We start from the raw sequence: 16,545 nt of genomic DNA on the forward strand, positions 1-16,545 counted from the left end.
GTTGGTAAGCATCAAGATCAACTTCATCATATCTTAATGACCAGAATTTAACTAAGTTTTGTCTGCTTGTATGTAACATAATACGAAAACCAACTCTGTTAGTATTAAGATGGTAAAAAAATTCGTGTTCAATATCTGTGGGTAAATTTCATGACGGATAGTTAGTATCCGCGAATATTTAGTATCCGCAGGTTGGGGTAACGGATATTTTAATACTCGTTTCTAAACGGGTCGGGTGTGAATATTACACTATCCGACCCACAGATACCCATTACTCGCTAAAAAATTGAAATTACATTTTTTTTTCTCTTTAGGTTTAAATTAGGTTTTATTCTTTTGTCTCTTTGCATCTTTATGCATTTGTGCAACAACCTCTTTACTTGTTCATTACTTTATTTGGATATATGTTTTAAATATTATTATTTTTTTTTGCAATTTAATTTAGGTTTCATTTAAAAACTTAGAAAATAATTTTTTTTAAATATTCGCTGGTTGAAAATGGGTATAACGAGTATATGTGGATTGAAAAAAATTCGTAAATTTTTTTATGCGGATATCCAGCGAATAACGGATTAGGTAACAGATACAGTTTTATTCGATGAATCGAGTTGCGGATAGACACTATCCGTGCCGTCCGACCCATTGTCATCCCTAATTAGTATATGCATGTTTGAGGAAAATTACTATTAACCTTGTCTAAAATTTAAAAATAAAATCAATAACAATAGTTAAACTTTTGACAGTTAATATTAAAAATCAATTTATACCGTAATTCATAAATTAATTATAATTTTTTTTATTAATAATAGAGACTGTTTTAAATATTCATATTTTTTAATTTATAAAATAATATTTAATTTAATTAATAACTATTTTTTTTTCTAAATTTGATTGTTATTTAATAATGTTTTTATAATAGTGAAAACTACTTAATTCAATGCAAAAACTTTTTAAAGTATGCATACATATATATATATATATATTATTTATTTTTATTTTATTTTATTTGTGACTATATACATAGAGAAGTTTGTGCAATATTATATATTCCAAATAACAGAAATACTCACAAATCATATTTTATCTAAGATTACTTTTAAAAATTAAATTTGTTAAGTAACGTGTGGGTAAGGGATAGATGGGGTTCTAACAAAAATACTGAGAGCCCACCCTATTTTACAAATAATTGTATTTTTGTAATTACTCACTGAATTGGAATCTCATGGTCATCTCAATCCAAATCCAAATTAGAAAAAATAAATAAATAAATAAACATTTTGTTTGGTAAATTAATCACCGTAAGGTTTTCCTAACAAAATCTTTCCATTTTTCCGTGCTCCTACAATATAATACTTTTAAACTGCTTAAATTTATGACACTAATATCCGTTAATGACTATACTAATCTTGTTAATTATTTAAAAAACATTAGCTACAGTGTATTTTATTCAAAAGAAGAAAATGTAAACTAAAAGAAGAAAGTGCAAAAGGTTAGAAGCTTCCTACAGTGTAAACACAGGTAGTAGAAACTGACCCACGTAAACAAAAGAACACCACACCTTTTAGCCCACCATCAAACCTACCTATCAAAGGAAACAAATTATGATGTACGACAGTCCCGCTATATATTTATTGTGATATTTATTGTGAGTAACCGATATTTTCACGTACATAAATTTTTTATTAGAGATAATTTTATATTATTTTTTACTTTTATTTTTATAAATATGATTTTTAATAACTATTTTATGCTTATATAAAATAAATGTATAATGTATCAAATATCATTATTCTTCTCATATTAACGTAATTTTTACAAAAGCCAACCTTTAGACAGCCTGCCAGCTTAAGTAACAAATACTCAAAGGGATAAGGACAATAAAATAAATCCAGTTACCTTGGACGACATCAAATTCTATTATTTCATTTTAACTTCTTTCATATATCCTAATTAAACAGAGATATAATAAGATTCACTTTAATGATAAAAGTTGAAGGAGATTGAAAGGAGTTTGATTTCACTCCTCTCTTTAATATTTAGGAACTATAGGTGATATGAAAGATTTGAAAAAAAAATAAGAAAGATTTTGAATTCAATTTTTTTTAATAAAATATACTAATAATTAACATTTGTTTATAAACAAAATATATATCTTAATTAAATGGATAATAAAATAAATTTATTTTTATTTTTATTTATGGAATATAAAAAATATCCTAATTAAATGGATAGTAAAATAAATTTATTTTTATTTTTAGTTATGAGATATATTATGAAGTGAGTTTTAATTTTAATTTATTTTTATAAAATTAAAATTTATAAGTTATAAATTATCCTATTCATATATTGTAAACTGAATTTTCTTTTCTAAACAAAGTGAACCACATTATTAATGAAGAGAATCTACTCACATTCCTCTATGATTATTACTCAAGAGTAAAATAATTTCAACAATGAGAAAGCATGATATTTAAGTTTTAGTTTTCCATAGCCTAATGCTGATCATTAATGTCATTGTTCCCAATCATAATACAGGATTAGCAAGTACATATATCTAATTCTAACACAAGAGCTATCTAGCAAGTGTAGACATCTAATTCTAATCATTAACTTTTGTTTTTGTGTCAAAAAACAGTAACTTTCCTAATTTTGTTTCACATGCTCCAGCCATATTAAGTCAAGATTTTGATTGGGATTCAAGCTGTCGACCTTAGTACATGAGGTTTGGTCTGATCACAACAACATATTTCTGTGAAACATTGACATTTTATTAAACTCCAGCCACATTTAACAGATTCTAGAAAGAACATTTCAGAAAGATAATGATCGTGCTCTTTCTTTCTGGCCCTACACGATGCAATAATCGATTCACAAATTGAAGAAGTAGTCGCAGTTAGCATGCATGATATCACACACTTACGTCATGCTAATTTATGCTCCCTTAATTTCTGAGAAATAGTTCCTTAAAATAAGTTAATACAAGTTTTACAAGAAATCCACTCAATGATCTCTATAAATAGAGGCTCGGAATGAGATCTGAGCACAGATAAACTGAAGAACACTCAACATGGCTTCCATGAGTGCAGTAGTAGTGGTAGTGTTGTGTGCATTTGCGATGCATGCAGGGTTTTTAGTCACTAATGCTCAGCTCAGTCCCACCTTCTACAACGAAACATGTCCAACGCTAAGCGATATTGTCTTTAATGTCATCTCAAATGCTTCCCTCACTGATCCCCGAATTGGTGCCAGCCTCATCAGGCTTCACTTTCATGATTGCTTTGTTCAAGTACGTAACATTCTCTTGATGCGTTTCTCACTTTACTATACTAAACCCGTGCATATTAGTAATCACCAGCTTGATTTTTTTTTTCACAACCTTGAGTTTGTTTGGTTTCGAACACTGAGACAAAGAAAACAGCGAGTAATGAAAAAAGAAAAAAGCTTTAACTTACTGTTCCGGGTGAGAAAAACCTGAAGAGAAGCTTTTCTTGAATGGATTATTAATTATTACAGGTATTGTTAACGACAATGAGATGTAGATGAATGCAAGAGGTTTTTTGGCAGAGATAAACAAAATTTGTTCTTCTCAAACGTTATTTCGATCCTTACAAAGGAAGAGAAAGAAAAGAGTAATCCTAAAACCTAACAAACAAACGTTGACCTTTACAGCTGTCTAATTAATGGACGGTGCCTCGGTACTATATATATATATATCTGTGTTGTGCAGATTAATGTTATTTTACGATATAATCTTGCTATGATTAACTAATTTCAGTAACTAAAACATTAATTGGAGTATAAAGCAATTTAAAAGGTATAGGGATAAATGAAGAAGGAAGTTGTTGTTTTTGTGACAGGGTTGCGATGGATCTGTTTTGCTGAACAACACTGATAGCATACAAAGTGAACAAGATGCAGCTCCAAATCTCAATTCACTAAGGGGTTTGGATGTGGTGAATAACATCAAGACAGCGGTGGAAGATAGTTGTCCAGAGACAGTTTCTTGTGCTGATATTTTGGCTATTGCAGCTGAAGTAGGTTCTGTTCTGGTAAGTTCTTTTTCCAAACCCTAATGGTGAATATTGACCAAAAACACAAATCACAGTTTCTTTTACATTTGGATTGATGTGGGATGGATTAAAAATTCTTCGTATTGGGATTCAAATTTAAAGTTTGTAAGTTGTAATAGAAAAAAAAATGAAACAGTTAAAAAAAAATAAAATCGAACATAATTAACACTTTCTAAATCGGAAGTAATGTGCTACGGTTATAGTTGGTCGATCTCTATTATCAATAAACACATGATTTAATGGAAAATACTCTCACTGTGATTATGTTTTATTTTATTAAAAGTAAAATAAATAAAAAAGTAAAACTCTTTTGGTTTACATTTAACAAAGAAGTAAAAACACTTAATATTTAAGTCCTCACCTTTAAAAATCGTATTATTTTCTTTTGTTTGTATTATTGTTATCTCCAGCACTATTCTCTAGGAAAAGTCTTGCATATTTGTAGTTTCTATTTAACTTGTCCGACCATATCTACTACTATGTGTATGAAAATGATTTGTAATTATGTTTACACAATTTGATAAAAATTTGATTGACTAAAATTTTCATTCTTTTATATTTATATTTAGACTTGAACTATATAATTGTCTTAATTAAGATTTACATCCAATATATTTCAGATTAAAAAAAATATTCCGAAGTAAATAATTTAGTACATGTTTAGAGATTTCAAAAAGTAAAAGTAGTGTAATGTTCGTTTGTTGACAATAACTTTTTTTACAGAAGTAATTGATTTTATTTCGGTAATTTTTATTATAATTAAAGTTGTAACAAACACATGACCAGAAAAATTAATTATCTAGAATAGAACCTACAATTATGTAAAAGCTGTCGAGAAGTCGGACAGCTGACAAGATTATATAACTTATTCCTCTTATATATTTTCTCTCTCTTTGCATTTTTCTATTGCTTTTTCTAAATTTTCAACTGTTTCAGAGTGCTGTGCAAGGCATGGCTTCAGTGATCTATTTATTAAACGTTATTGTTTAATGGAAAACACTCGAACAATGAGCCTTAATATCTTTCCGTCAGCTTGATGCAAGGGATATTTGTTTCAATACCCCCAAATAACACAGAGTAAGAGGCTAGATAAACCCTGCAAATAACCTACCCAAAATATAAACTTCAAAAGAAAAAAAAAGTAAGCAATTTTTCTTTTTAATTTTCGAACCTTGAGTGCGAAAACTGGCTAAGTTAGTCACTATTTATAACTAACATTTAAAAAAATTCAACTCTGTAGGTCGGCAAAAATGGTTTGGATAATCTCAATATATATATAGTCAACTTTTGAAACATATATTCTAGGACATGTACAATGCCTATCCCATGCCCTTTTTCTTGGAAAATAATAATGAACTCAAGGAAAATAAATAGCATAGTTTCGTAAGAGTGAGACATCTATTAGGTGATATGTTAAAATAATAAATGAAAACCATTACACAAAAAGGTTGGTGCAATATTGAAAAAAAAAAATCATGTTAGACATCATACGTTATATACTCTCAATATATGGTATACTAAAATTATTTTTCATATATTTTCATTACAAGATAGCTATCTTCTTTTTAGATTGTCCTACCTTAGGATACTTAGAGAGTAATTTATGGAAATTTTCACATTGTAATTACTTCTTTTTTATCCAAAATATATATATATATATATATAATGAAAAATACTTAATGTATTCTAATGAAAAAAAAACTCAAAGATAACAATAATAACTATAAAAGGATTATGCGTAAGAAATAAACTAAAAGATATATACATAATAACAAGATGACCGTCCTTTTTCTATGTTTTATCATTTAACAAATTTTTACATAACTTAATTGACTATTTTTTAAGCTATTAAATCTTAAGTTGCCCAAGTGTTCTGCAATTAGTTATAGTTATGATTGCAAAGCAGAAGAATATTAGGGCTATGATTATAGGTGTGAAGTTGAATTCGAAACTACGGTATGCAATTGAATTTATGTATTTACAGGGAGGTGGTCCATCATGGGATGTTCCATTAGGAAGAAGGGATAGCTTAAACGCAAGTCAAGCTCTTGCAAATCAAAATCTTCCAGCACCCTTCTTCACAGTAGATCAACTCATCGCTTCCTTCGCAGCTCAAGGTCTCAACACCACTGATTTAGTCACTCTCTCAGGTACACATCAGATCAGAATCACATTCAACAACAAATACATAAAAATATTTAGTTTAGATCATTTTTCCATTATCAATCCATTGATGATACATCTGTAGGTGCTCATACGTTTGGAAGAGCTCGTTGCAGTTTATTCTTAAACCGATTATACAGCTTCAATGACACTGGAAACCCTGATCCAACTCTAAACACAACTTACTTAGAAACATTGCGTGGGATATGCCCTGAGAATGCTACTGTGGATAACATCACTAATTTGGACCTCAGCACACCTGATGAATTTGATAACAAATACTACTCCAATCTTCAGGAACTCAATGGCTTGCTTCAGAGCGACCAAGAACTGTTCTCCACTACTGGTGCTGATACCGTTGACCTTGTCAACAGTTTCAGCAGTGACCAAAGTGCTTTCTTTGCCAACTTTGTAGTGTCAATGATAAAAATGGGAAATATTTCAGTGCTGACAGGAACTGATGGAGAAATTCGCACCCAATGTAATTTTGTGAATGGAAACTCGTCCCCAACATTAGCTGCTGTGGTCTCCAAAGATCCTAAAGTGAACCTTGTTGCTCAATCTAAGTAAGTTATAATATGCGTTGTAGAGGCAAAATAAAAGGTTCTAAACCTTTGTGCTGTGTTGAAATGAATCAAATAAGTGTGGATGGCAAACTGATTTTGCCATTTACCTCTTAGAAGTGTATTTACTTCCATGAATCTCATAAAGCATTCCACTTTCTCTCTCCTCTCATCTACTTGTGTAATATAAACTCTGTATTTCTTTCTTCCAAGGCTACAGAAATAAAACCATATATAAATTTAAATACTTTCAACATTTCATGCAATTTTATATACTTTTCTATCTTTTTTAATTATAAAAGCTTCATGGCATACGCACCAAGTCATTTTTAATTTAGCTAATGCTACAAGACCACTTCAATTTTAAATATTTTCCCTACAAGTTATTTAGCCGTGATGACCAAGTTTGGTAATCTTCTATTTGCAAAATTGGTATGAACGCCTTGCCCTACAATTATCAACATTTTTAAAGCTTGTCAGTGGTGTTAATTATGCCACGCTCCGGTTTTATTTTTTCTTTTTTTAGAAAATTCTCTTATTAAAGTCAATTTGGAGGCCTGATAAGATTTAGGAATAAGGGCTCTCTAGAAAGTACCTACACATGGTTTGGTGTTGTCGAATTATTCTCTGATAAATATATTTCTTTCTTTTTTTTTAAAGACCAGAGTTTTTATTTCAAGGTTTCTACGTATATGGGAAGGGGGTCAGTACACAAAATCTGCCATTTTGTTCGGGGATAAAATAAAGATTAGATATGTATAAAATCTTTGCGAGTTTTTCATTGATGTGAAAAATAGAGGAAGGTTTTTTTTACACACTTAAATATTTTACATTTATTTGATATTACTCTTACTTTTCATTCTATTCTCTCTTGAAACAATAGAAAAGTTTATATTTTTTTTATCATTTTATCGTTGTAGTATATGTCAAATGAATGTAAACGTGTGTCATAGTATCATTATTCGGAAAAATAAAGATGGAGAATGATGGTTGAACAATAATAAGATTCAAAGTAAACACATAACAGGTGCATAGCAAAATCACGTCTGCATGCACATTTCTGTGGTTTATTTCAATATTATAGCAAAGAGGTTTACAACCTCCAATTTGCCTTTTACAGCTGACACTTTCCATTAACTTATTAATATTGAGAAACCCTCTTTTCCTTAGGATCTTTGGACGCCATACTAGCTAATCCAAACGAGTTTCCATTCACAAAATTGCATTGGGTGCGAATTTCTCCATCAGTTCCTGTCAGCACTCCAATATTTCCCATTTTTATCATTGACGCTACGAAGTTGGCAAAGAAAGCATTTTGGTTACTGCTGAAACTGTTGACAATGGGAATGGTATCAGCACCAGGAGTAGAGAAGAGTTCCTGGTCGCTCTGAAGTAAGCCATTGAGGTGCTGTAGATTGGAGTAGTATTTGTTATCAAATTGATCAGGTGTGGTCAGGTCCAAATTGGTGAGGTTATTCCCAGTGTCGTTCTGGGGGCATATCAGACGCAGTGTTGCTAAGTAAGTTGTATTCAGAGTTGGATCAGGGTTTCCAGTGTTGTTGAAGTTGTATAATCGGTTGTTGAATGTGCTGCAGTGAGCTCTTCCAAACGTATGACCACCTGAATCAGTTTCAAAAAACTTATTGATAGCCTTCACTTTTTAAGAAATTATAAACAAAACTTAAGAAACTCATGAACTTGATGTTAATATTTTTATGTGTATACCTGAGAGTGCAACTAAATCAGTGGTGTTGAGACCTTGAACAGCAAATGCTGCTTTAAGTTGAGTGAGGTTGAAGAAAGGAGCAGGAAGGTTTTGATTTGCAAGGGTTCTGTTTGCTGTTAAACTATCTCTTCTTCCTAATAGAACTGGCCATCCTGGACCTCCTCCCTGAAATAGATAAATTAGAAGGCTTTAATAGATATATTATAAACCCTTTTACCATATTTCATATTTTATATTTTTTAGATATTGCACTAATATTTTGTGGAAGGTTAGTCATTAATTATTTAACAAAAGTCAAATATATATGTTGTTTTCCTTTACAGATTTCTGAAAGAAGAAAAAAACAGCTTTGCGTAATTAGCATTTTACACGAAACATCCACGTCGCACATGCAACACATACTTAAATTATGGCCTTTAATGGTGAGAGGTATTATCAAAATCATTTTTGCCGTATACTACAGTTCAACGTCATGACAAATTGTCTTTATAAATAAATACCTAAATACCTGATTTTTTGGGTATGTTACTTGAGAGGAATTTTATACATCTTGGAGGCAAATTTCAACACGGTTTGCATCCATTACTTTATATGATTAATAGCGAGTCGCTTAAAATTATGGTATTAAAAACTATGCCCTTTCAACTACCTACCCTCGAATAGGTTTAATCTTAATTACGCCATATTTTTTTCCAATCAAGTCTTTAATTACGCCAGTTAATTATCATACAGAATAACCTACAACTCTTGCAAATCTTCCTTGTCTTGCTTTTTTTCTAAAACCCAAAGACAATTTCCCGAACATGATTACTAATTGATCACAATAAGACAAATTTTTGGTGGCTACAAGAGCATTAAAATTAAACATAATACCGATTCCATCCCTTAATACTTATGGAGGATTGAGATCTTCCAATGATATGAATTCTGACGTAGTAGCTCTGATACAAAGGGTTGAGATTGAATTGTAATTATATATATATTTCAGAATTTTTTGTTATATAATTAAATCCCAATACCATGTAATTTTTAGTCCCTGCCATATTTTAAGTCTTTAATAAACTGTAATTTTGTTTTTTGATCTAATTGGCCCTAATTAGGGCATTATTGATGACACTATATATATATATATATATATATATATATATATATATATATATATATATATATATATATATATGTTAAGTAAATGATTGGGAATTTGGACTTACCAGAACAGAACCTACTTCAGCTGCAATGGCAAGAATATCAGCACAAGAAACTGTCCCTGGACAACTATTTTCCACCGCTGTCTTGATGTTATTGACTACGTCCAAGCCCCTTATTGAATTGTTATTTGGAATTGCATCTTGCTCGCTTTCTATGGTAGCAGTGTTGTTCAACAAAACTGATGCATCACAACCCTGTCAAGAATATAACAGCTTCATCATTTCTCACCTTAACCCTAGATATCGACCATAGCTTTTTATTGTCATTATTGAGATTTCTCTTTTCTGACAGAATATCTATATCCTGTACTCATGATAAAAAAACACGAAATGTTGTACTTTCTTTATCTCCTCTGATTATTTTTCAAACCAATAAGGTTCTCAAAAAAAAACATTTTTAGTAATTAACAAACACAGTGGCTTGGACAACAAAAGAAGAGTCAAAAACAATGATAAGTGTTCTGAAAAAACAAGTACGTACTTGAACAAAGCAATCATGAAAATGAAGCCTGAGAAGGCTGGCCCCAATTCGGGGATCGGTGGTGGAAGCTTGAAAGATGACTTGAAACACAATATTGAATATATTTGGACATGTTGTTCTGTAGAACGTAGGACTAAGCTGAGCATTAGTTACAGAAAACCCTGCATGCAAAGCAAATGAACACAACACTGCCACTAGTACTACACGCATGGAACCCATTTTGACTGTTCTTGAATCTCAAGTTATTATGCTCTCACATTGATCCTTTATTTATAGATGAGATGAATTGGGTGGATATCTTGGAATTCACGACATCTCAAATGTTTCCATTAACTCAACGTTTTATAAATTATTTCTCGTAATTAGGGTAAACTAACTTAATTTCATGTATGTATATTCTTTATGATATTGGTTCTGATGCTGACTTCTTGATTTTTTTAATGGAATTATTGTACCATGGTAGGACCAGTAACGAGTAGGAATCATTATCTTCTTCAAATGTTATTTCCATATTCTGTCGAATGTGGTTGGAACACACAAAGTCATGAATTTAGAAAACGTTGTATTTCACACAAATATTTTGTCATGAAAACTGAAGTTCAAAACTTGTGTACTATGTTCAGCATCTTGGATCCTACTTAAAATTTGCTTTAAAATAGTAGGTGCGCTTCATTCAACGAAGTCAAGAAAATATAGTTCTGTTTTTTATAACAAAAATAAGTTAATGTTTAAAATTATATAGTAAAGGCATGTTTAAAATTAGATACATGTACCTGCTAGGATTGTGTTTGGTTTTGGAACCGTGACATTATAACCAGAATTAAGCTAGATTTAAATGTTACATAAGCTTTCATTTGCACAATAGTATTGTTGTTTTCTACAATTTGACTTTTTGAGTTTAAAAACAAAGTTTAATTTGCATGTGCCCTCCACTTAAAAGGTTTTATATGGTTAACTGATAAAAACATTATCATATGACTTTTTCAAATAATTATTACAAATATACATATTTTTGTGTAAAACAAATTACACGGTTAACTATCAAAAGGTTATCTTAAGTATGATTAAAAAAACAGTATTATCAATATAAAAAAAATATATCGCACCTGACAATATCGAGTTTCTATATATAACTATGAAAACCTTATTCCTCCAAACTTTTCATGATGAGAACATTATTTCTTGGCATAATCGGGCCAGAAGGAGAAAATGCTTGGACAGCGTTCTCTATATTTTCCTCCCATATGCACCCCAACCCCATAAAAGTTTTCTTTGTTTTCTCATGATGTGTTCACCAACACAGATTGATATTTTAAAGAAAGAGATAGTAAAGTGGAATAGCAGTTTGAAAAGATCTAAGCAAACACTCTACTCACAAAATGATAGAAATCTTCCTTTCCACTGAGATAATTTATTCGTAATCTTGTTCACTATTTGTTCCTAGAATTGTTTCTTCTTTCCTCCTTCACATGTTCCTATGTACTTCAATGGTGTCTTCGTCACACCACAATCCAAAATAATGGAGCTTCTATTTAACTCATCTTCCACTATCCCTATGCTCCCTAGTTCACTCTTATGAAAATTCATCCTAAGACCTAATGCAAGTTCATAGCACCTATTAAAAAACAATTTTAAATCTAATTCAATCCAAAAAACCAGCTTTTATAAGATGAAGTTTGCCCTCGTTTATATATTAAAAATAGATTTTATCTTTTGTCGATGTAGACTTCTAACAACACCTCAAGATACTCTATATGAACACTATGTTCTTTACACAAGTTTTACAAAAAGAACAAAGTGTGGTTGGTAAATTGTAACACATTAACTTTTATTTGTTTCATCCTTTTTGATATTCCTTCAAATAGTTGCTTCTTGTTTGTTTGTGCAACTATTTCATTCAGCCCTTCCGCCACTATTAGAAACAAAAAAAGCGTCAAGGATTGAAATTCTTGAATTGGACTACCATTGACAAGGATTGAAATTGTAGATGATCCAATTTATCCACCTAGTACAAAAACCCAATCTATAGCTATCATATAAAAAAGAAAGTCCCACTTCACCACTTCACCAATCATAAGCCTTTTTCAAAATCCCATTTAATTATTACGCACTGCTTTGCATTCTGTCTAGCATCCTCAATTACTTCATTAGCAACTAAAACACTATGAAGTAATCCTCTACCCTTAACAAAAGCACAGTCAATAATGTTGGGTAGAACTAGCTTAAGTTTGTTGGCTAGTATTTTAGCAAGTATCTTGTACATGCAGCCCACTAGGGATATTGGTGTATATTCATGCAGGCCCATAGGGCTATCATTTTCTGAATTTTTAATCAATCATGATTTGGTATATTTTTCATTTCTATACATTTCTGCACTTTTTATTGAATTTATGGTTATGAATTAGAAATCTGAATTGTGTGGGATACACGTGGATTGGTTTTGCTTTAAAGTTGTTGGCATAAAAGGTTATCCGTACATGCGCTCTGATGTTTCTAGTTAGACTGGTTGATAGGTAGTGAAAAGCGATGCATAGCTTGAGCACCCTATCAAGGTAATTGGAACATTAGTCCATAACTAAAACCTCCCTAATAATACAAAAATCCGTTAAAGGACCATGCAAGCTATTACGAAGCTCCATCCCAAGCATGCTTAACATGAACATCATCGAAATTAAATTGAGCTTTAGATCTCCTCATGCTAAGAATTTTCAATTTTTTCTGTGCGATGACACTTAACATAAAAACCCTCCCATGCTTATATACTTACATAAGCATATCATGAAGCCTAAAAGAATATAAAACAGCAAAGTTTATAAACTCGAGAAATGAGAAAGATGGAATAATGAGATTCATCAAAGTGGATTTTATTCATAATCATAAATTTATCAAAAAATGTAAAAGGATTGTCCCAAACCATACATAGTAAACAAAGAATAAAAGAAAAGAGAAACAAGCATAAGGAGAAAGCCATGAAAAGAAAGCAAGCAAGACGAGAAAGAAATGGTAGGGCAAGAGGTACATGACAAAATAGCTTTTCCATGCACACTACATTTACAACCTTTTGCCTTTACAGCACATTCCCATCAGCTTAACTATACTGCGAGCTTCTGTTTTGGAGCCTTGGATGCCACACCAACTAAACCAGATGAGTCTTCATTCACCAAATTACACTGCAACCGAATTTCTCCTTCATCTTCCGTCAGCACTGAAATACTACCCATTTTTATCATTGACACTACAAAGTTCTCGAAGAAAACACTTTGGTCACTGCTGAAGCTATTCACAAGGTCAATGGTATCAGCATCGGAACTGGAGAAGAGTTCTTGGTCGCTCTGAAGCAGGCCATTCTGGTACTGAAGATTGGAGTAGTATTTGTTATCGAATTGATTAGGAGTGATCAGATCCAAATCGGCGAGGTTATCCTCAGTAGCATCTACTGGGCATATCTTACTCAATGCTTCCAAGTAAGTGCTATTCAGAGTTGGATCAGCACTTCCAGTGTAGTTGAAATTGTATAATCTGTTGATGAAATTTTTGCAGTGTGCTTGTCCAAACGTATGTGCACCTGTTCATACATTAATGCTTCATAAATAACCTGGACTTTGGAAAAATTAATGTTAAATGGCAAGTGTAATAAGTTTAAGGTTTTAAATAGACCATGATACCGAATTTAGTTCACAAAAGTATCTCAAGCATTTATAACTTTCTAAATTTTCAATCTGTGAGAAAATATGAATTTTATTGAGTACCTGAGAGTGAAACTAAATCAGTGGTGTTGAGACCTTGAGCAGCAAAAGATTGTTGAAGTTGATAAAGTGTGAAGTGTGGTGCTGGAAGGTTTGTTTCAGCAAGGGTTTTGTTTGCTGTTAAGCTATCCCTTCTTCCTAGTAGAACTGACCATGATGGACCTCCTCCCTGTCAAACGCAAAAGTTTAACCACTTTAAGAGAAAATCTTATGACAGCCATAAATGTTGGTAGATATACTTTTAGCTAACAAACAGTTTTAAGGATTTTGACTTTAAGAAAAAGTACAATTTTTGGGAATACCATATAGTTAAGTGTACTGTCTGACATATTCTTCTGCATTGGATGATTCAATGAGCATTTTAAGTTAAATATCATGACTGATATGTATTCTTCACCTTAATGTTTATTGATAACTGAGATCTACCAACAATGTCAAGCCTTTACAGACTCCGGTTAAAAACTGTCTCTGGACTTACCATTAGGGTTTGGAAAAAGGACTTACCAGAACAGAACCTACTTCAGCTGCAATAGCCAAAATATCAGCACAAGAAACTGTCTCTGGACAACTATCTTCCACCGCTGTTTTGATCTTATTCACCACATCAAAACCCCTTAGTGAATTGAGATTTGGAGCTGCATCTTGTTCGCTTTCTATAGTATCGCTGTTGTTCAGCAAAACTGATCCATCGCAACCCTGTCACAAAAATCAAATGCAATTTCAAGATTTCAATATACTCCAAATTCCTGAAATTGAAGGTACATGTTGATATTTGTTGAAAAAGATGAGCAGTGACGTACTTGAACAAAGCAATCATGAAAATGAAGCCTGATGAGGTTGGCAGCAATGCGGGGATCAGTGATGTAAGTGTGGTTGATGACTCCATAGACAATGGAATATAGCAGAGGGCATGTTGTGTCGTAGTAAGTTGAACTCAAATCTGCACATGACACTCCATGCATCACTAATGCACACAACACTGCTACTACTGATATACGCATACAACCCATTTCACAATCTTTTTCAGTTCTCACTTGCTCTATGATTACATCTCATCTCCCTCCTCTATATATACACATCAACTTTGCTGCATTTCTTCTATATCGACGTCAATGTTTTCTTTGCATCATTGTAGGACCGGCAAAAATATGTTGAAATTTTCACGATAAGGAAAACGTTTGTATCAATCATTTTCGCAATGTAATTTCTCAGAAAGTAGACTGACAAAATTATAATATGATGTCGGTATATATATATCTTTTATGAAACGACAAAACTAAAGAAGGATCAATACTTTGGAAGAATGACATTTTAACCAGCAATTAATAGGTTTAAAAAAAGAAAAATATTTTTTTAACAATTTTTTATAAAAGCTCGTAACTGATCTATTTCAAATATATAAACCAATAAAATAACAATACATCATCTATTTAAAAAAATTATTAAAAAAAATTGTTCACACATTATAGTCCTTAAAAAATGCAACTAGAAGAACTAAACCAATAAAGATAAGGGTTCATTATTTTGTTCCATATTTGATACTTATGAAATTGATTTAACAGTGAAGTGATCCAATGTAGTTGTAATGAAAAGTGGTAGATAAATGGAGGAAAAGAAGACAGGTAGGTGAACAGCTCACTTTCATTCACACAAGATTCAATAATGGTTCTAGTACGAGAATGGTGAAATCAATACTTAGAGTAAAGAAATAGTAATCATGAAAAACAATATAATTACGGTCGAAATAATTATTGGAGTGATGTAATGATGGTAAAAATTATTGTTTTCACTTTATATATGCATACATAAAGTTAATCTTTTAAACATTATTGATTTTACTATTTCTATCCAGTAAATTATGTAATATATATATATATATATATATAATACTAAATTAGATATGGTAACGCAAATATGTTATGTGAACTTACTTGTTCGTCTACAAGAAAAAATATGAGACAAGTTAAATATTGTGGATTCTTGTGACGTATAATACATATATTGTGAATCAATGACGAGGTAAAACAGATTAACTTACATAGTTCATTAAAATAATTATTATATTTTAATTTTTAAGTTAGATAAAAACTCTTTTATTTTATTTTATTCTGTTATTCATTCACTCCATATTTAAATTTTTAAGTTCTATTATCTACATTTAATATTAATTAATTGTTGTGTTTTTTTTAGCTTAAACAATAATTTATTTTTATGTTTTTTTTCATGAAAAATTTAATTTTAATATATTTATTTGATGTGGTTATAATATTATGTTTATTTCAAATTTATTATTAAGATATGAAATTAATGTTACAACATTTGTACAATTATTTTTTTCAATTTTGTTTATATGGGTTGCTTCACATACACGTTAACCAATCATTATACAAATCAAAATAATCATAATATAGGGATAGAACAACAAAATTAACCAATAATTCTTATGCCTAATAACTAAAACAGTCCACTTTTTACAAGCTAAATATAAGACTGGCCGAAATAAATCAGCTTGACCAATTTTGTTTATAATGAAAACCAAAAAGTCACTATTTCTTTATCTTGTGTGGATATGTTTCAATTCTACAATA

General features: G+C 31.0%; 2 protein-coding genes across 2 annotated transcripts; one reads left to right on the plus strand and one right to left on the minus strand.

Moving 5' to 3' along the window:
- Positions 1–3,028: 3,028 nt before the first annotated feature.
- Positions 3,029–6,968, plus strand: LOC108343109 (peroxidase A2). The gene is made up of 4 exons (XM_017581177.2): positions 3,029–3,286; positions 3,858–4,049; positions 6,055–6,220; positions 6,319–6,968. Exons 1-4 carry the CDS (start codon positions 3,068–3,070, stop codon positions 6,801–6,803), a joined length of 1,062 nt encoding a protein of 353 aa, XP_017436666.1. The 5' UTR covers positions 3,029–3,067; the 3' UTR covers positions 6,804–6,968.
- An 841-nt stretch (positions 6,969–7,809) lies between these two features.
- LOC108341598 (uncharacterized) lies at positions 7,810–14,985 on the minus strand. The gene is made up of 9 exons (XM_052879623.1): positions 14,758–14,985; positions 14,462–14,653; positions 13,961–14,126; positions 13,305–13,776; positions 12,808–12,860; positions 10,212–10,447; positions 9,734–9,925; positions 8,522–8,687; positions 7,810–8,416 (listed from the first exon to the last, which is right to left on the minus strand). The coding sequence occupies exons 1-9, from the start codon at positions 14,965–14,967 to the stop codon at positions 7,938–7,940; spliced, it is 2,166 nt and encodes a 721-aa protein (XP_052735583.1). The 5' UTR covers positions 14,968–14,985; the 3' UTR covers positions 7,810–7,937.
- Between the last annotated feature and the right edge of the window lie 1,560 nt (positions 14,986–16,545).

The sequence above is a fragment of the Vigna angularis genome, chromosome 6 (assembly GCF_016808095.1).
Source record: "Vigna angularis cultivar LongXiaoDou No.4 chromosome 6, ASM1680809v1, whole genome shotgun sequence".
Lineage (NCBI taxonomy): Eukaryota > Viridiplantae > Streptophyta > Magnoliopsida > Fabales > Fabaceae > Vigna > Vigna angularis.

What these genes read in the sequence shown, in the direction of transcription:
- LOC108343109 (XM_017581177.2), top strand. Translation starts at nt 3,068, where the DNA reads ATGGCTTCCATGAGTGCAGTAGTAGTGGTAGTGTTGTGTGCATTTGCG. An exon ending in TTCATGATTGCTTTGTTCAA is followed by an intron (nt 3,287 to 3,857) that starts GTACGTAACATT and finishes TTTTTGTGACAG; the next exon opens with GGTTGCGATGGATCTGTTTT. An exon ending in CTGAAGTAGGTTCTGTTCTG is followed by an intron (nt 4,050 to 6,054) that starts GTAAGTTCTTTT and finishes ATGTATTTACAG; the next exon opens with GGAGGTGGTCCATCATGGGA.
- LOC108341598 (XM_052879623.1), bottom strand. Translation starts at nt 14,967, where the DNA reads ATGGGTTGTATGCGTATATCAGTAGTAGCAGTGTTGTGTGCATTAGTG. An exon ending in TTCATGATTGCTTTGTTCAA is followed by an intron (nt 14,654 to 14,757) that starts GTACGTCACTGC and finishes TTTTTGTGACAG; the next exon opens with GGTTGCGATGGATCAGTTTT. An exon ending in CTGAAGTAGGTTCTGTTCTG is followed by an intron (nt 8,688 to 9,733) that starts GTAAGTCCAAAT and finishes TATCTATTTCAG; the next exon opens with GGAGGAGGTCCAGGATGGCC.